We start from the raw sequence: 20,347 nt of genomic DNA, 5'->3' as shown, positions 1-20,347 counted from the left end.
TCCATAGGGGATGGGGATCCAGAGGGGCCAGGACTGGGATCCATAGGGGATGGGGATCCAGAGGGGCCAGGACTGGGATCCAGAGGGGATGGGGATCCATGGGAGAGGGGGATCCATAGGGGGATGGAGATTCAGAGGGGACAGGATGGGGACGTGGGGACAGCCGGGATCTACAGGGGACGGGGATCCAGAGGGGACGGGATAGGTCCATGGGGGCAGCTGGAATCCACAGGGGCTGGGAGCGGGATCCACAGGGGCTGGGAGCGGGATCCATAGGGGCTGGGAGCGGGATCCATAGGGGCTGGGAGTGGGCTGACGCACCCGGTCTCCTGGGAGCTGATGAGCCCCAAGGCCTCGGAGACGCAGCGCTCGGCCTGGCCCAGGCAGCTCTTGAGCCGATGCAGCAGCTCGTTCTCGGGGAATTTTCTCTCCCGCGCTTCCGACTCCAGCGCCCGCAGCTCCTCCAGCGCTGCCGGGGGCACACGATCAACATCCAGACACCCCCCCCAAAAAATAAAAACCAAACCCCCTGGATCCATCCCGGGGAGCCCGAAACTCACTCCGCTTGCGACCGTCCTCCACCTCCAGCGCGATGCGGACCTTGTTGGCCCACGTGTCGAAGGATTCCGCGCGCACCTTGAGCTTGTGGAGCATGGCGGGCAGCTCGTCCAGCGTGTAGCGGTACCTGGGGGGGCAGAAACAGAGGGTTGGGGGGCAAAAAGGGGGTTTGGGGGGGCAAAAAGGGGTCAGAGAGGGAGAAAAAGGGGGTTTGGGGGGCAAAAAGGGGGTTTGAGGGGCAAAAAGGGGTCACGGAGGGAGAAAAAGGGGGGTTGGGGGGCAAAAAGGAGGTTTGGGGGGGCAAAAAGGGGGTTTAGGGGGACAAAAAGGGGTCAGAGAGGGAGAAAAAGGGAGGTTAGGGGGCAAAAAGGAGGTTTGGGGGGGCAAAAAGGGGGTTTAGGGGGACAAAAAGGGGTCAGAGAGGGAGGAAAAGGGGGGTTAGGGGGCAAAAAGGGGGTTTGGGGGGCAAAAAGGGGGTTTAGGGGGGCAAAAAGGGGTCAGAGAGGGAGAAAAAGGGGGGTTAGGGGGCAAAAAGGAGGTTTGGGGGGCAAAAAGGGGGTTTAGGGGGGCAAAAAGGGGTCAGAGAGAGAGAAAACAGGGAGGTTTGGGGGCAAAAAGGAGGTTTGGGGGGGCAAAAAGGGGTCAGAGAGAGAGAAAAAGGGGGGTTAGGGGGCAAAAAGGAGGTTTGGGGGGGCAAAAGGGGGTTTAGGGGGGCAAAAAGGGGTCAGAGAGGGAGGAAAAGGGGGAGTTAGGGGGCAAAAAGGGGGTTTGGGGGGACAAAAAGGGGTCAGAGAGGGAGAAAAAGGGGGTTTGGGGGCAAAAAGGGGGTTTGGGGGGACAAAAAGGGGTCAGAGAGGGAGAAAAAGGGGGTTTGGGGGCAAAAAGGGGGTTTGGGGGGCAAAAAGGGGGTTTGGGGGGGCAAAAAGGGGTCAGGGAGGGAGAAAAAGGGGGGTTAGGGGGGAAAATGGAGGTTTGGGAGGACAAAAATGAGGTTTTAGGAAAGAAAAAGGAAGTTTTAGGGGCCAAAATGGGATTTTAGGTAAGAAAAAGGAGGTTTTAGGGGCCAAAATGGGATTTGAGGAAAGAAAAAGCAGGTTTCAGGGGCCAAAATGGGGTTTTAGGAAAGAAAAAGGAGGTTTTAGGGGCCAAAATGGGATTTTAAGAGAGAAAAAGGAGGTTTTAGGGGCCAAAATGGGATTTTAGGAAAGAAAAAGGAGGTTTTAGGGGCCAAAATGGGCTTTTAGGATAGAAAAAGGAGGTTTTAGGGGCCAAAATGGGGTTTTAGGAAAGAAAAAGGAGGTTTTAGGGGCCAAAAATGGGATTTTAGGAAAGAAAAAGGAGGTTTTAGGGGCCAAAATGGGATTTTAGGATAGAAAAAGGAGGTTTTAGAGGCCAAAAACGGGATTTTAGGAAAGAAAAAGCAGGTTTAGGGGCCAAAAATGGGATTTTAGGAGAGAAAAAGGAGGTTTTAGGGGCCAAAATGGGATTTGAGGAAAGAAAAAGGAGGTTTTAGGGGCCAAAATGGGCTTTTAGGAAAGAAAAAGGAGGTTTTTGGGGCCAAAATGGGATTTGAGGAAAGAAAAAGGAGGTTTTAGGGGCCAAAATGGGATTTGAGGAAAGAAAAAGGAGGTTTTAGGGGCCAAAATGGGATTTTAGGAAAGAAAAAGGAGGTTTTAGGGGCCAAAATGGGATTTGAGGAAAGAAAAAGGAGGTTTTAGGGGCAAAAATGGGATTTTAGGAAAGAAAAAGGAAGTTTTAGGGGCCAAAATGGGATTTTAGGAAAGAAAAAGGAGGTTTTAGGGGCCAAAATGGGATTTTAGGATAGAAAAAGGAGGTTTTAGGGGTCAAAATGGGCTTTTAGAAAAGAAAACGGAGGCTTTAAGGGCCAAAATGGGATTTTAGGAAAGAAAAAGGAGGTTTTAGGGGCCAAAATGGGATTTGAGGAAAGAAAAAGGAGGTTTTAGGGGCCAAAATGGGATTTTAGGATAGAAAAAGGAGGTTTTAGGGGCCAAAATGGGATTTTAGGAAAGAAAAAGGAGGTTTTAGGGGCCAAAATGGGATTTTAGGAAAGAAAAAGGAGGTTTTAGGGGCCAAAAATGGGCTTTTAGTATAGAAAAAGGAGGTTTTAGGGGCCAAAATGGGATTTGAGGAAAGAAAAAGGAGGTTTTAGGGGCCAAAATGGGATTTGAGGAAAGAAAAAGGAGGTTTTAGGGGCCAAAATGGGATTTTAGGAAAGAAAAAGGAGGTTTTAGGGGCCAAAATGGGATTTTAGGAAAGAAAAAGGAGGTTTTAGGGGCCAAAATGGGGTTTTAGGAAAGAAAAAGGAGGTTTTAGGGGCCAAAATGGGATTTTAGGAGAGAAAAAGGAGGTTTTAGGGGGCCAAAAGGAGGTCGGGGTCCCACCTGAGGTACTGCTTGCTGCGAGGACACTTGCAGAGGTCGTCCATGTGGTAGAGGCAGACGAGGCCCTGGGGACAATCGTAACAGGCCAGGGCCGAGAGGAAACACGTCGTCTTGCACTTGTCGCACTGGCGCTCGTCGTCCGGCAGCAGCTCGAAGGCCTCGCGCTCGGCTTCCGTGATCCCCTGCCACCAAGAAACCTCCCTCAGCCTCCGCAGAAGCGTCTCCGCAGGCTCTGAGGGCTCCAAAACGCGAGTTCTCCACGTGGTTTGAGGCCTCCACGTGGTCTGGGGCCTCCAAAACATGAGTTCTCCACAGTTTTTGGGGTCTCCACATGGTTTGGGGCCTCCAAAACAAAGTTCTCCACATGGTTTTGGGGTCTCCATGTGGTTTGTGGTCTCCAAAACAAGGTTCTCCACGTGGTTTTGGGTTCTCTACGTGGTTTGGAGCCTCCAAAACTTGAGGTCTCCGTGTATTTTGAGGCCTCCATGTGGTTTGGAGTCTCCAAAACATGAATTCTCCACAGGTTTTGGGGTCTCCACATGCTTTGGGGTCTCCAAAACTTGGGTTCTCCATGTATTTTGAGGTCTCCACGTGGTTTGGAGCCTCCAAAACACAGATTCTCCACGTGTTTTGAGGTCTCCACGTGGTTTGTGGTCTCCAAAACAAGGTTCTCCACGTGGTTTTGGGTTCTCTACATGGTTTGGGGTCTCCAAAACTTGAGTTCACCATGTGTTTTGAGGTCTCCACATGGTTTGAGGCCTCCGAAACATGGATTCTCCATGTGTTTTGGGGTCTCCACATGCTTTGGGGCCTCCTAAACGTGAGTTCTCCATGTATTTTGAGGCCTCCACGTGGTTTGGAGTCTCCAAAACATGGGTTCTCCACGTGTTTTGAGGTCTCCATGTGGTTTGGAGCCTCCAAAATGTGGGTTCTCCATGTATTTTGAGGTCTCCATGTGGTTTGGGGCCTCCAAAACATGAGTTCACAGGGTTTGTGGTCTCCAAAACAAGGTTCTCCACGTGGTTTTGGGTTCTCTACGTGGTTTGGGGTCTCCAAAACATGAGTTCTCCATTTATTTTGAGGCCTCCACGTGGTTTGGAGTCTCCAAAACATGAGTTCTCCACAGGTTTTGGGGTCTCTACATGGTTTGGGGCCTCCTAAACATGGGTTCTCCATGTGTTTTGAGGTCTCCACGTGGTTTGGAGTCCCCAAAACACAGATTCTCCACGTGTTTTGAGGTCTCCACATGGTTTGTGGTCTCCAAAACAAGGTTCTCCACAGGTTTTGGGGTCTCTACATGGTTTGGGGCCTCCTAAACATGGGTTCTCCATGTGTTTTGAGGTCTCCACATGGTTTGGGGCCTCCAAAATGTGAGTTCTCCACGTGTTTTGAGGTCTCCACATGGTTTGGGGCCTCCTAAACGTGGGTTCTCCATGTATTTTGAGGTCTCCACATGGTTTGGGGCCTCCCAAACACGGATTCTCCACGTATTTTGAGGCCTCCACATGGTTTGGGGCCTCCCAAACATGGATTCTCCATGTGTTTTGGGGTCTCCACATGCTTTGGGGCCTCCAAAACATGAGTTCTCCATGTATTTTGAGGTCTCCACGTGGTTTGGAGCCTCCAAAACACAGATTCTCCACGTGTTTTGAGGTCTCCACGTGGTTTGTGGTCTCCAAAACAAGGTTCTCCACGTGGTTTTGGGTTCTCTACATGGTTTGGGGTCTCCAAAACTTGAGTTCACCATGTGTTTTGAGGTCTCCACATGGTTTGAGGCCTCCGAAACATGGATTCTCCATGTGTTTTGGGGTCTCCACATGCTTTGGGGCCTCCAAAACATGAGTTCTCCATGTATTTTGAGGTCTCCACGTGGTTTGGAGCCTCCAAAACACAGATTCTCCACGTGTTTTGAGGTCTCCACGTGGTTTGTGGTCTCCAAAACAAGGTTCTCCACGTGGTTTTGGGTTCTCTACATGGTTTGGGGTCTCCAAAACTTGAGTTCACCATGTGTTTTGAGGTCTCCACATGGTTTGAGGCCTCCGAAACATGGATTCTCCATGTGTTTTGGGGTCTCCACATGCTTTGGGGCCTGCAAAACATGAGTTCTCCATGTATTTTGAGGTCTCCACGTGGTTTGGAGTCCCCAAAACACAGATTCTCCACGTGTTTTGAGGTCTCCATGTGGTGTGGGGTCTCCGAAACATGGTTTTGGGTTCTCTACATGGTTTGGGGTCTCCAAAACACGAGTTCTCCATGTATCTTGAGGTCTCCATGTTGTTTGGGGCCTCCAAAATGTGAGTTCTCCATGTATTTTGAGGCCTCCACATGGTTTGGGGCCTCCCAAACATGGATTCTCCACGTGTTTTGGGGTCTCCACATGGTTTGGGGCCTCCAAAACCTGAGTTCTCCATGTATTTTGAGGCCTCCACGTGGTTTGGAGCCTCCAAAACACAGATTCTCCACGTGTTTTGAGGTCTCCACGTGGTTTGTGGTCTCCAAAACAAGGTTCTCCACGTGGTTTTGGGTTCTCTACATGGTTTGGGGTCTCCAAAACTTGAGTTCACCATGTGTTTTGAGGTCTCCACATGGTTTGAGGCCTCCGAAACATGGATTCTCCATGTGTTTTGGGGTCTCCACATGCTTTGGGGCCTGCAAAACATGAGTTCTCCATGTATTTTGAGGTCTCCACGTGGTTTGGAGTCCCCAAAACACAGATTCTCCACGTGTTTTGAGGTCTCCATGTGGTGTGGGGTCTCCGAAACATGGTTTTGGGTTCTCTACATGGTTTGGGGTCTCCAAAACACGAGTTCTCCATGTATCTTGAGGTCTCCATGTTGTTTGGGGCCTCCAAAATGTGAGTTCTCCATGTATTTTGAGGCCTCCACATGGTTTGGGGCCTCCCAAACATGGATTCTCCACGTGTTTTGGGGTCTCCACATGGTTTGGGGCCTCCAAAACCTGAGTTCTCCATGTATTTTGAGGCCTCCACGTGGTTTGGAGCCTCCAAAACACAGATTCTCCACGTGTTTTGAGGTCTCCACGTGGTTTGTGGTCTCCAAAACAAGGTTCTCCACGTGGTTTTGGGTTCTCTACATGGTTTGGGGTCTCCAAAACTTGAGTTCACCATGTGTTTTGAGGTCTCCACATGGTTTGAGGCCTCCGAAACATGGATTCTCCATGTGTTTTGGGGTCTCCACATGCTTTGGGGCCTCCAAAACCTGAGTTCTCCGTGTATTTTGAGGCCTCCACATGGTTTGGAGTCTCCAAAACATGAGTTCTCCACAGGTTTTGGGGTCTCTATGTGGTTTGGGGCCTCCTAAACATGGGTTCTCCATGTGTTTTGAGGTCTCCATGTGGTTTGGAGCCTCCAAAATGTGGGTTCTCCATGTATTTTGAGGTCTCCATGTGGTTTGGGGCCTCCAAAACATGAGTTCACAGGGTTTGTGGTCTCCAAAACAAGGTTCTCCACGTGGTTTTGGGTTCTCTACGTGGTTTGGGGTCTCCAAAACAAGGTTCTCCACATGGTTTTGGGTTCTCCACATGGTTTGGGGTCTCTAAAACACGAGTTCTCCACGTATTTTGAGGTCTCCACACGGTTTAGAGTCTCCCAAACATGGATTCTCCATGTGTTTTGGGGTCTCCACATGCTTTGGGGCCTCCTAAACGTGAGTTCTCCATGTATTTTGAGGTCTCCACGTGGTTTGGGGCCTCCAAAACAAGGCTCTCCACGTGGTTTTGGGTTCTCTACATGGTTTGGGGTCTCCAAAACATGAGTTCTCCACATGTTTTGGGGTCTCCACATGGTTTGGAGCCTCAAAACATGGGTTCTCCCTGTATTCTGAGGCCTCCACGTGGTCTGGGGTCTCCAAACCGAGGTTCTTCACGTGTTTCGGGGTCTCCACATGGTTTGAGATCTCCAAAACATGGATTCTCCACATTTTTGGGGGGTCTCCACGTGGTTTTGGGTTCTCCACGTGGTCTGGGGCCTCAAAACCTGAGTTCTCCACGTGTTTTGAGGTCTCCACATGGTTTGGGGTCTCCAAAACAAGGTTCTCCACGTGGTTTTGGCGTCTCCACATGGTTTTGGGGTTCTCCCCGTGGGTTTTGGGGTCCTCCCCGTGGGTTTTGGGGTCCTCCCCGTGGGTTTCGGGGTCCCCCTCACCTTCTCGAGCAGCGCCTTGCGGAGTTTCCTCTCCTCCTGGACGAGGACGAACATCTCCTTGTGGACGGCGGCGGCCAGGTTGAGGTCCAGCTTCTCGGGGCAGGCGGCCATCTTGCAGATGAGCTCCTCGTGGGAGAAGACGCAGTAACGGCGCAGGCGGCGATAGTGCTCGATGCACTGACGACCCGCCGGGAGCTGAGGACAACCCACCGGCAGCTGGAGACCTTCAAACCCCACCCAGGGGCTCTCCAGGACCTCCAAACCCCATCCACCTCCCCTCCAGGACCTTCAAACTCCACCCAGGGGCCTTCCAGGACCTCCAAACTCCATCCCCGTCCCCTCCAGGACCTCCAAACCCCATCCACGTCCCCACCAGGACCTTCAAACTCCATCCACGTCCCCACCAGGACCTCCAAACCCCATCCACGTCCCCACCAGGACCTTCAAACTCCATCCACGTCCCCACCAGGACCTCCAAACCCCATCCACGTCCCCACCAGGACCTCCAAACTCCATCCCCGTCCCCTCCAGGACCTTCAAACTCCATCCCCGTCCCCTCCAGGACCCCCAAACTCCATCCACGTCCCCACCAGGACCTCCAAACCCCATCCACATCCCCTCCAGGACCTCCAAACTCCACCCATGGGCCTTCCAGGACCTCCAAACTCCACCCATGGGCCTTCCAGGACCTCCAAACTCCATCCCCGTCCCCTCCAGGACCTTCAAACTCCATCCCCGTCCCCTCCAGGACCTCCAAACTCCACCCATGGGCCTTCCAGGACCTCTAAACCCCACCCAGGGGCTCTCCAGGACCTCCAAACCCCACACCCACGTCCCCACCAGGACCTTTTGAGGGTCTCCCCATCAGATTTTGAGGTTCTCGACCAGACCTGGAGGTTCTCCCACCAAGATTTTGAGGTTCCTACTCAGATTTTGAGCTTCTCCCCCCCAGATTTTGAGGTTCCCACTCAGATGTTGAGGCTCCCACTCAAATTTTGAGGTTCCTACTTAGATTTAGAGCTTCTCCCACTCAGATGTTGAGGCTCCTACTCAGATTTTGAGCTTCTCCCCCCAGATTTTGAGGCTCCTACTCAGATTTTGAGGCTTCTACTCAGATTTTGAGGCTCCTACTCAGATTTTGAGGTTCCTACTTGGATTTAGAGCTTTCCCCCCGCAGATTTTGAGCTTCTCCTCACCAGATTTTGAGGCTCCTACTCAGATTTTGAGATTCTCCTCACCAGATATCGAGGTTCCTACTCAAATTTTGAGGTTCTCCCCCCAGATTTTGAGGTTCCTACTCAAATTCTGAGGCTCCCACTCAGATTTTGAGCTTCTCCTCACCAGATTTTGAGGCTCCTACTCTGATTTTGAGGTTCTCCTCACCAGATGTTGAGGTTCCTACTCAGATTTTGAGGTTCCTACTTGGATTTTGAGGCTCCTACTCAGATTTAGAGCTCCTCTCCCCCAGATTTTGAGGTTCCTACTCAGATTTCGAGATTCTCCTCACCAGATATCGAGGTTCCTACTCAAATTTTGAGGTTCTCCCCCCAGATTTTGAGGTTCCTACTCAAATTCTGAGGCTCCCACTCAGATTTTGAAGTTCTCCCCACCACGTGTTGAGGTTCTTCACCAGATTTTGAGGCTCCCCTCACCAGATGTTGAGGTTCCTACTCAGATTTTGAAGTTCCTACTTGGATTTTGAGGTTCCTACTTGGATTTAGAGCTTCCCCCCCCCAGATTTTGAGGTTCCTACTCAGATTTAGAGCTTCTCCCCCCCAAATTTTGAGGCTCCTAGACAGATTTTGAGGCTCCCACTCAAATTTTGAGGTTCTCCCTCCTAGATGTTGAGGTTCCTACTCAAATTCTGAGGTTCCTACTTGGATTTTGAGGTTCCTACTTGGATTTTGAGCTTCTCCTCACCAGATGCTGAGGTTCCTACTCAGATTTGGAGGCTCCTACTCAGATTCTGAGGTTCTCCTCACCAGATGTTGAGGTTCCTACTCAGATTTTGAAGTTCCTACTTGGATTTTGAGGTTCCTACTTGGATTTAGAGCTTCTCCCCCCCAGATTTTGAGGTTCCTACTCAGATTTAGAGCTTCTCCCCCCCAAATTTTGAGGCTCCTACACAGATTTTGAGGCTCCCACTCAAATTTTGAGGTTCTCCCTCCCAGATTTTGAGGTTCCTACTCAAATTCTGAGGCTCCTACTTGGATTTTGAGCTTCTCCTCATCAGATGTTGAGGTCCCTACTCAGGTTTTGAGGTTCCTACTCAGATTTTGAGGTTCCTACTTGGATTCTGAGGTTCCTACTCAAATTTTGAGCTTCTCCTCACCAGATGCTGAGGTTCCTACTCAGATTTGGAGGCTCCTACTCAGATTTTGAGCTTCTGCCCCCCAGATTTTGAGGTTCCTATTTGGATTTTGAGCTTCTCCCCCACAGATTTTGAGGTTCCTACTCAGATTCTGAGGTTCCTACTCAAATTTTGAGGTTCTCCTCACCAGATGTTGAGGTTCCTACTCAGATTTTGAGCTTCTCCCCCCTAGATTTTCATGTTCCTACTTAGATGTTGAGGTTCCTACTCAAATTTTGAGGTTCTCCTCACCAGATGTTGAGGTCCCTACTCAGATGTTGAGCTTCTCCTCACCAGATTTTGAGGTTCCTACTAAGATTTTGAGGTTCTCCTCACCAGCTTTTGAGGTTCCCACTCAAATTCTGAGGTTCCTACTCAAATTTTGAGGTTCTCCTCACCAGATGTTGAGGTTCCTACTCAAATTTTGAGCTTCTCCCCTCTAGATTTTGATGTTCCTACTTGGATGTTGAGGTTCCTACTCAAATTTTGAGCTTCTCCTCACCAGATGTTGAGGTCCCTACTCAGATGTTGAGGTCCCTACTCAGATGTTGAGGTCCCTACTCAGATGTTGAGCTTCTCCTCACCAGATTTTGAGGTTCCTACTAAGATTTTGAGGTTCTCCTCACCAGCTTTTGAGGTTCCCACTCAAATTCTGAGGTTCCTACTCAAATGTTGAGGTTCTCCTCACCAGATGTTGAGGTTCCTACTCAGATTTTGAGCTTCTCCCCCCCCAGATTTTGAGGTCCCACTCAAATTTTGAGGTCCCTACTCAGACGTCGAGGTCCTCACCCAGTCGGCGGTGCAGAAGTTGACGGCCTCGGCGAAGTTGTAGCCCTGGTTGAAGCCGCTGTGGTAGGCGCGCGGGAAGGTGATGACGAACTCCCCGGCGCACTGGTTGGTCCTCACCACCTAGAAACCCGGGCGAGAAGCTCCAATCGGGGCTCGGGGGAAGCCAGGAGAGAAGACGCGGAGGCCACCGCCAGGAGCCGGACACTCACGGGGACGCCGTGGGCCATGAGGGTGTTGGGGTTCATGAGGGTGACCAGCTGGTGGAGGAGGTCGGGTTGGCTCTCGAACAGCTCCGGCGTCAGCTTCTTCATCACCTCCTCCAGGTGCTCGGCCGCGAAGGACGGGACCCCGTACCACGTCTTGGGCTCGCCCCTGCGGGGACACGGGGGTCAGGAGAAGCCCCAAACCCACCCGGCACCCCAAGAAGACCTCCAGGGACCACAAAAAGACCTCCTGGAAACCCAAAAAGACCTTCTGATGCCTCCAAAACCCACCTGGAACCTCCCAAACACCTCCTGGAAGCCCAAAAAGACCTCCTGGGACCACAAAAAGACCTCCTGGGACCACAAAAAGACCTCCTGGGACCACAAAAAGACCTCCTGGTGCCTCCAAAACTACCTCCAGATGGTTCCAAAACCCACCTAGAACTCCAAAACCCACCTGGGACCCCAAAAATATCTCCGGGGACCACAAAAAGACCTTCTGGAAACCCAAAAAGACCTTCTGATGCCTGCAAAACCCAGCTGGGACCCCCCAAAGACCTCCTGGAAGCCCAAAAAGACCTCCTGGGAGCCCAAAAAGACCTCTTGGGACCACAAAAAGACCTCCTGGAACCCTAAAAGCTCTCCAGGTGCCTCCAAAACCACCTCCAGATGGTTCCAAAACCCACCTGGGACCCCAAAAACACCTCCAGGGACCCAAAAGACCTCCCGGAAACCCAAAAAGACCTTCTGATGCCTCCAAAACCCACCTGGAACCTCCCAAACACCTCCTGGAAGCCCAAAAAGACCTCCTGGGACCACAAAAAGACCTCCTGGGACCACAAAAAGACCTCCAGGTGCCTCCAAAACCACCTCCAGATGGTTCCAAAACCCACCTAGAACTCCAAAACCCACCTGGGACCCCAAAAACATCTCCAGAGACCACAAAAAGTCCTCCTGGAAACCCAAAAAAACCTTCTGATGCCTTCAAAACCCACCTGGAACCCCCCAAAGACCTCCTGGGACCACAAAAAGACCTCCTGGGAGCCCAAAAGCTCTCCTGGTGCCTCCAAAACTACCTCCAGATGGTTCCAAAACCCACCTAGAACACCAAAACCCACCTGGGACCCCAAAACCATCTCCGGGGACCACAAAAAGACCTCCTGGAAACCCAAAACGACCTTCTGATGCCTGCAAAACCCAGCTGGGACCCCCCGGAGACCTCCTGGAAGCCCAAAAAGACCTCCTGGAAGCCCAAAAAGACCTCCTGGGACCACAAAAGCTCTCCAGGTGCCTCCAAAACCACCTCCAGATGGTTCCAAAACCCACCTAGAACTCCAAAACCCACCTGGGACCCCAAAACCATCTCCGGGGACCACAAAAAGACCTCCTGGAAACCCAAAAAGACCTTCTGATGCCTGCAAAACCCAGCTGGGACCCCCCAAAGACCTCCTGGGAGCCCAAAAAGACCTCTTGGGACCACAAAAAGACCTCCTGGAACCCTAAAAGCTCTCCAGGTGCCTCCAAAACCACCTCCAGATGGTTCCATAAACCCACCTAGAACTCCAAAACCCACCTGGGACCCCAAAACCATCTCCGGAGACCACAAAAAGACCTCCTGGAAACCCAAAAAGACCTTCTGATGCCTGCAAAACCCACCTGGAACCTCCCAAAGACCTCCTGGGAGCCCAAAAAGACCTCCTGGGACCACAAAAAGACCTCCTGGAACCCTAAAAGCTCTCCTGGTGCCTCCAAAACTACCTCCAGATGGTTCCAAAACCCACCTAGAACTCCAAAACCCACCTGGGACCCCAAAAACATCTCCGGGGACCACAAAAAGACCTCCTGGAAACCCAAAAAGACCTTCTGATGCCTTCAAAACCCACCTGGAACCCCCCAAAGACCTCCTGGGAGCCCAAAAAGACCTCCTGGGAGCCCAAAAGCTCTCCTGGTGCCTCCAAAACTACCTCCAGATGGTTCCAAAACCCACCTAGAACACCAAAACCCACCTGGGACCCCAAAAACATCTCCGGGGACCACAAAAAGACCTCCTGGGACCACAAAAGCTCTCCAGGTGACTCCAAAACCACCTCCAGATGCCTCCAAAACCCACCTAGAACTCCGAAACCCACCTGGAAGCCCAAAACCACCTCCTGGGACCTCAAAACCACCTCCTGGGACCTCAAAACCACCTCCTGATGCCTCCAAAACCCATCTGGAAACCCAAAAGCTCTCCTGGTTGCCCTAAAACCACCTCCAGATGCTTCCGAAACCCACCGGGAACCCCAAAACCCACCTGGAACCCCAAAATGACCTCCTGGAACCCCCAAATCCACCTGGAAGCCCAAAAATACCTCCTGGGACCCCAAAAACACCTCCTGATGGCTCGAAAACCACCTCCAGATGCTTCCAAAACCCACCCAGAACCCAGAAACCCACCAGGAACCCCAAAAATACCCCATGGAACCCACAAAACACCTCCTAGAAACCTAAAAACACCTCCAGATGCCTCCAAAACCACCTCCAGGTGCTTCCAAAACCCACCTGGAACCCCAAAACCCACCTGGAACCCCCAAAAATACCTCCTGGGACGCCAAAAGTACCTCCTGGAAACCCCAAAAAGACCTCCTGATGCCTTCAAAACCTACCCAGGAACCCAAAAGCTCTCCTGATGGCCCTAAAACCACTTCCAGATGCTTCCAAAAGCCACCTGGAACCCCCAAAAGACCTCCTGGAACCCCAAAACCACTTCCAGATGCCTCCAAAACCCACCTGGAACCCCCGAACCCACCTAGAACCCCAAAAGCACCTTCTGGAAGCCCAAAAGCACCTCCAGCTGCCTCCAAAACCCACCTGGAACCCCCAAGCCCACCTAGAACCCCAAAAGCACCTCCTGGAGCCCAAAACCACCTCCAGATGCCTCCAAAACCACCTCCAGATGCCTCCAAAACCCACCTGGAACCCCCAAAACACCTCCTGGAAGCCCAAAACCACCTCCAGATGCCTCCAAAACCCACTTGGAACCCCCGAACCCACCTAGAACCCCAGAAGCACCTCCAGATGCCTCCAAAACCACCTCCAGATGCCTCCGAAACCCACCTGGAACCCCCAAGCCCACCTAGAACCCCAAAAGCACCTCCTGGAAGCCCAAAAGCACCTCCAGATGCCTCCAAAAGCACCTCCAGATGCCTCCAAAAGCACCTCCAGACGCCTCCAAAACCCACCTGGAACCCCAAAAATACCTCCTGGGACCCCAAAAGCACCTCCTGATGCCTTCAAAGCCTACCCAGGAACCCAAAAACTCTCCTGATGGCCCTAAAACCACTTCCAGATGCTTCCAAAAGCCACCTGGAACCCCAAAAAGACCTCCTGGAACCCCAAAAGCACCTCCAGATGCCTCCAAAACCAACCTGGAAGCCCCAAACCCACCTAGAACCCCGAAAGCACCTCCAGATGCCCCCAAAAGCACCTCCAGATGCCTCCAAAAGCACCTCCAGATGCCTCCAAAACCCACCTGGAACCCCCAAACCCACCTAGAACCCCAAAAGCACCTCCAGATGCCTCCAAAAGCACCTCCAGATGCCTCCAAAACCCACTTGGAACCCCAAAACCCACCTAGAACCCCAGAAGCACCTCCTGGAAGCCCAAAAGCACCTCCAGATGCCTCCAAAACCACCTCCAGATGCCTCCAAAACCCACCTGGAACCCCCAAACCCACCTAGAACCCCAGAAGCACCTCCTGGAAGCCCAAAACCACCTCCAGATGCCTCCAAAACCCACCTGGAACCCCCAAACCCACCTAGAACCCCAGAAGCACCTCCTGGAAGCCCAAAACCACCTCCAGATGCCTCCAAAACCCACCTGGAACCCCCAAACCCACCTAGAACCCCAGAAGCACCTCCTGGAAGCCCAAAACCACCTCCAGATGCCTCCAAAACCCACCTGGAAGCCCCAAACCCACCTAGAACCCCAGAAGCACCTCCTGGAAGCCTCCAAAACCACCTCCAGATGCCTCCAAAACCCACCTGGAACCCCCAAGCCCACCTAGAACCCCAAAAGCACCTCCTGGAAGCCCAAAACCACCTCCAGATGCCTCCAAAAGCACCTCCAGACGCCTCCAAAACCCACCTGGAAGCCCAAAAATACCTCCTGGGACCCCAAAAGCACCTCCTGATGCCTTCAAAGCCTACCCAGGAACCCAAAAACTCTCCTGATGGCCCTAAAACCACTTCCAGATGCTTCCAAAAGCCACCTGGAACCCCAAAAAGACCTCCTGGAACCCCAAAAGCACCTCCAGATGCCTCCAAAACCCACCTGGAACCCCCAAACCCACCTAGAACCCCAAAACCACCTCCAGATGCCTCCAAAAGCACCTCCAGATGCCTCCAAAACCCACCTGGAACCCCCAAACCCACCTAGAACCCCAAAAGCACCTCCTGGAAGCCTCCAAAACCACCTCCAGATGCCTCCAAAACCACCTCCAGATGCCTCCAAAACCCACCTGGAACCCCCAAACCCACCTAGAACCCCAGAAGCACCTCCTGGAAGCCCAAAAGCACCTCCAGATGCCTCCAAAACCACCTCCAGATGCCTCCAAAACCCACCTGGAACCCCCAAACCCACCTAGAACCCCAAAAGCACCTCCTGGAAGCCTCCAAAACCACCTCCAGATGCCTCCAAAACCACCTCCAGATGCCTCCAAAACCCACCTGGAACCCCCAAACCCACCTAGAACCCCAGAAGCACCTCCTGGAAGCCCAAAAGCACCTCCAGATGCCTCCAAAAGCACCTCCAGATGCCTCCAAAAGCACCTCCAGATGCCTCCAAAACCCACCTGGAACCCCAAAAATACCTCCTGGAACCCCAAAAGCACCTCCAGATGCCTCCAAAACCAACCTGGAAGCCCCAAACCCACCTAGAACCCCGAAAGCACCTCCAGATGCCTCCAAAACCACCCCCAGATGCCTCCAAAACCACCTCCAGATGCCTCCAAAACCCACCTGGAACCCCCAAACCCACCTAGAACCCCAAAAGCACCTCCTGGAAGCCTCCAAAACCACCTCCAGATGCCTCCAAAACCACCTCCAGATGCCTCCAAAACCCACCTGGAACCCCCAAACCCACCTAGAACCCCAAAAGCACCTCCTGGAACCCTCAAAAATATCTCCTGGAAGCCCAAAACCACCTCCAGCTGCCTCCAAAACCCACCTAGAACCCCAAAAGCACCTCCTGGAAGCCCAAAAGCACCTCCAGATGCCTCCAAAAGCACCTCCAGATGCCTCCAAAGCCCACCTAGAACCCCAAAAGCACCTCCTGGAACCCCCAAAGCACCTCCTGGCCCCCCGTATCTCCTGCCAGGTGACCCACCAGTGGAGGTAGTTGATGGAGTAGCTCCAGTGGTCCTCGATGTGCCAGCAGAAGGCGGAGAAGACCATCCCCACGTAGAGCCAGGGGACCTTCATGCCCGAGATGTCGGCGTTGATGTGACACAGCACCGACTGCTTCAAGACGGGCATCACGTTGAGGTTCCACCCGCTGCCCGCGTACTCCTGGGGGACAAAACCCGCTGGGGGCACCTCCTGCCAGAGGTCCGACCCCCTCTTGGCCTCGAGGAACCTCACGAGGTTCTCAAACCTCCACATCTCCACCTTTTCCAGGTCCTCAGAGCCTTGAAGGACCTCAGGAGGTTCTCAAACCTCCACATCTCCAACTTTCCCAGGTCCTCAGACCCTTGAAGAACATCAGGAGGTTCTCAAACCTCCATTTCTCCACCTTTTCCAGGTCCTCAGAGCCTTGTAGAACCTCACAAGGTTCTCCCAGCCCCACTTCTCCACCTTTTCCAGGTCCTCAGAGCCTTGAAGAACCTCAGGAGGTTCTCAAACCTCCACTTCTCCACCTCTTCCAGGTCCTCAGAGCCTTGAAGAACATCACGAGGTTCTCAAACCTCCACTTCTCCACCTTTTACAGGTCTTCAGACCCTTGAAGAACATCATGAGGTTCTCCCAGCCCCACGTCTCCACCTTTTCCAGGTCCTCCTGGCCCTGTAGAACCTCAGGAGGTTCTCAAACCTCCACATCTCCACCTTTTCCAGGTCCTCAGAGCCTTGAAGGACCTCAGGAGGTTCTCAAACCTCCACATCTCCAGCTCTTCCAGGTCCTCAGAGCCTTGAAGAACCTCAGGAGGTTCTCAAACCTCCACATCTCCACCTTTTCCAGGTCCTCAGAGCCTTGTAGAACATCATGAGGTTCTCAAACCTCCACTTCTCCACCTTTTACAGGTCTTCAGACCCTTGAAGAACATCATGAGGTTCTCCCAGCCCCACGTCTCCACCTTTTCCAGGTCCTCCTGGCCCTGTAGAACCTCAGGAGGTTCTCAAACCTCCACATCTCCACCTTTTCCAGGTCCTCAGACCCTTGTAGAACCTCAGGAGGTTCTCAAACCTCCACTTCTCCACCTTTTCCAGGTCCTCAGAGCCTTGAAGGACCTCAGGAGGTTCTCAAACCTCCACATCTCCACCTCTTCCAGGTCCTCTTGCCTTGAAGAACCTCAGGAGGTTCTCAAACCTCCACATCTCCACCTCTTCCAGGTCCTCAGAGCCTTGAAGGACCTCAGGAGGTTCTCAAACCTCCACGTCTCCACCTTTTCCAGGTCCTCAGAGCCTTGAAGGACCTCAGGAGGTTCTCAAACCTCCACATCTCCACCTTTTCCAGGTCCTCAGAGCCTTGAAGGACCTCAGAACGTTCTCAAACCTCCACATCTCCACCTTTTCCAGGTCCTCAGAGCCTTGAAGAACCTCAGGAGGTTCTCAAACCTCCACATCTCCACCTTTTCCAGGTCCTCTTGCCTTGTAGAACCTCACGAGGTTCTCAAACCTCCACGTCTCCACCTTTTCCAGGTCCTCCTGGCCCTGTAGAACCTCAGGAGGTTCTCAAACCTCCACATCTCCACCTTTTCCAGGTCCTCAGACCCTTGTAGAACCTCAGGAGGTTCTCAAACCTCCATTTCTCCACCTTTTCCAGGTCCTCAGAATCTTGAAGAACCTCAGGAGGTTCTCCCAGCCCCACATCTCCACCTTTTCCAGGTCCTCAGAGCCTTGTAGAACCTCACAAGGTTCTCCCAGCCCCACGTCTCCACCTTCTCCAGGTCCTCCTGGCCCTGTAGAACCTCACGAGGTTCTCAAACCTCCACATCTCCAGCTTTCCCAGGTCCTCAGACCCTTGAAGAACCTCAGGAGGTTCTCAAACCTCCACATCTCCAACTTTCCCAGGTCCTCAGACCCTTGTAGACCCCCAGGAGGTCCTCCCGGCCCCCCATCTCCAGGTGTCCTCACCTCCTCCTCGGGCGAGAGTTTCCTTTTGCCGTCGCTGATGGGGAAGCCGCTTCCGAACTCCTTGGAGTGGATGTCGGCCCCGTACTCCACCGTCACGTCCTCCTCGATGCTGTTGACCAACCTCCAGAATTCCTTCTCCACCAGCTCCGTCGGGACCATCTGGGGAGGGAGAAACGAGGGGATCAGGGGGGTTGGAGGATCTCCAGGGGGTTTTGGTGGGACTCCAGGGGGATTTTGAAGGTTTCCAAGGGATTTTGAAGGTCTCCAGGGGGGTTTTCAGGGTCTCCAGGGGGGTTCTGAGGGACTCCAAGGAGATTTTGAGGGTTTCTAAGGGATTTTGAGGGACTCCAAGGAGATTCTGAGGTTCTCCAAGGGGTTTTGAGGTTCTCCAAGGAGGTTCTGAGGGTCTCCAAGGAGGTTCTGAGGGTCTCCAAGGAGGTTCTGAGGGTCTCTAAAGGGTTTTGAGGTTCTCCAAGGAGGTTTTGAGGTTCTCCAAGGAGGTTTTGAGGGTCTCCAAGGAGCTTCTGAGGGACTCCAAGGAGCTTCTGAGGGACTCCAAGGAGCTTCTGAGGGACTCCAAGGAGCTTCTGAGGGTCTCTAAGGGGTTCTGAGAGACTCCAAGGAGGTTCTGAGGGTCTCCAAGGAGATTTTGAGGGTCTCTAAGGGGTTTTGAGGGACTCCAAGGAGGTTCTGAGGGACTCCAAGGAGGTTCTGAGGGACTCCAAGGAGGTTCTGAGGGACTCCAAGGAGCTTCTGAGGGACTCCAAGGAGCTTCTGAGGGACTCCAAGGAGCTTCTGAGGGACTCCAAGGAGCTTCTGAGGGACTCCAAGGAGCTTCTGAGGGACTCCAAGGAGCTTCTGAGGGACTCCAAGGAGCTTCTGAGGGACTCCAAGGAGCTTCTGAGGGACTCCAAGGAGGCTCTGAGGGACTCCAAGGAGGCTCTGAGGGCCTCCAAGGAGGCTCTGAGGGCCTCCAAGGAGATTTTGAGGGCCTCCAAGGAGGTTCTGAGGTTCTCCACGGAGGTTCTGAGGTTCTCCACGGAGGTTCTGAGGGACTCCAAGGAGGTTCTGAGGGACTCCAAGGAGGTTCTGAGGTTCTCCAAGGGGTTTTGAGGGTCTCCAAGGAGATTTTGAGGTTCTCCAAGGAGATTTTGAGAGACTCCAAGGAGGTTCTGAGGTTCTCCATGGAGATTTTGAGGGTCTCCAAGGAGATTTTGAGGGTCTCCAAGGAGGTTCTGAGGTTCTCCATGGAGATTTTGAGGGTCTCCAAGGAGATTCTGAGGTTTTCTAAGGGGTTTTGAGGTTCTCCAAGGAGGTTCTGAGGGTCTCTAAGGAGTTTTGAGGTTCTCCAAGGAGATTTTGAGGGTTTCTAAGGGATTTTGAGGTTCTCCAAGGAGATTTTGAGGGTTTCTAAGAGATTTTGAGGTTCTCCAAGGAGATTTTGAGGGACTCCAAGGAGGTTCTGAGGTTCTCTAAGGGGTTCGGAGGGTCTCCAAGGAGGTTCGGAGGGACTCACGTGGACGGGCATGTTGAAGTAGTCGGCCTTGAAGGAGTCGGCCATCTCCCCGAAGCTCTGCAGGGTGTACTCCCGCGTGGCCTGCTCGAAGCCGAAGGCCTCGGGGGGCCTCTTGCACTCCTGAGGGACAAAACGAGGGTCACCCCAGGCTCCTCGGCCCCACAGGTGGCTCCCAGGAGGTCCTCAGGCCCATAGGTGGCACCGAGGAGGTCCTCAGGCCCACAGGTGGAGGCCCCAAGCCCAGAGATGGGGGTCCCCAACCCCACAGAAGGTCCAAGGAGGTCCCCAACCCCACGGATCGAGGTCCTCAACCCTACAGATGGAGGCCCCCAACCCCATAGATGGGTCATGGAGGCCCTCAACCCCATAGATGGAGGTCCTCAACCCCAAAGATGGGCCATGGAGGTCCTCAACCCCACAGATGAAGGTCCCCAACCCCAAAGATGGGTCATGGAGGTCCCCAAGCCCAGAGATGGAGGTCCCCAACCCCACAGATGGGTCATGGAGGTCCCCAACCACATGGATGGAGGTCCCCAACCCCATAGATGGAGGTCCTCAACCCCACAGATGGGTCACGGAGGACCTCAACCCCATAGATGGAGGTCCTCAACCCCGTAGATGGGTCATGGAGGTCCCCAACCACATGGATGGAGGCCCCCAACCCCATAGATGGAGGTCCCCAACCCCACAGATGGGTCATGGAGGACCTCAACCCCATAGATGGAGGTCCTCAACCCCACAGATGGGTCATGGAGGACCTCAACCCCATAGATGGAGGCCCCCAACCCCATAGATGGAGGTCCCCAACCCCATAGGTGGGTCATGGAGGACCTCAACCCCACAGATGGAGGTCCCCAACCCCACAGATGGGTCAGGGAGGTCCCCAACCCCACAGAAGGTCCAAGAAGGTCCCCAACCACATGGATGGAGGTGCCCAACCCCATAGATGGAGGTCCTCAACCCCACAGATGGGTCATGGAGGACCTCAACCCCATGGATGGAGGTCCCCAACCCCACAGATGGGTCATGGAGGACCTCAA

General features: G+C 53.1%; 1 protein-coding gene across 1 annotated transcript in view; it reads right to left on the bottom strand.

The window, feature by feature from the left end:
• KDM5C (lysine demethylase 5C) overlaps window positions 1-20,347 on the bottom strand; it is a 51,212-nt gene that overhangs the window by 16,560 nt on the left and 14,305 nt on the right. Inside the window, 9 exon segments of the mRNA XM_069882606.1 lie at window positions 322-469; window positions 561-685; window positions 2,961-3,142; window positions 7,123-7,317; window positions 10,262-10,381; window positions 10,471-10,633; window positions 15,829-16,010; window positions 17,792-17,950; window positions 19,308-19,427. Coding sequence (XP_069738707.1) covers window positions 322-469; window positions 561-685; window positions 2,961-3,142; window positions 7,123-7,317; window positions 10,262-10,381; window positions 10,471-10,633; window positions 15,829-16,010; window positions 17,792-17,950; window positions 19,308-19,427 — 1,394 coding nt within the window.

The sequence above is a fragment of the Phaenicophaeus curvirostris genome, unplaced genomic scaffold (genome assembly GCF_032191515.1).
Source record: "Phaenicophaeus curvirostris isolate KB17595 unplaced genomic scaffold, BPBGC_Pcur_1.0 scaffold_241, whole genome shotgun sequence".
Classification (NCBI taxonomy): domain Eukaryota; kingdom Metazoa; phylum Chordata; class Aves; order Cuculiformes; family Cuculidae; genus Phaenicophaeus; species Phaenicophaeus curvirostris.
Note: the sequence above shows the minus strand (reverse complement) of the source record. Positions and strands in the feature narration are given on the sequence as shown.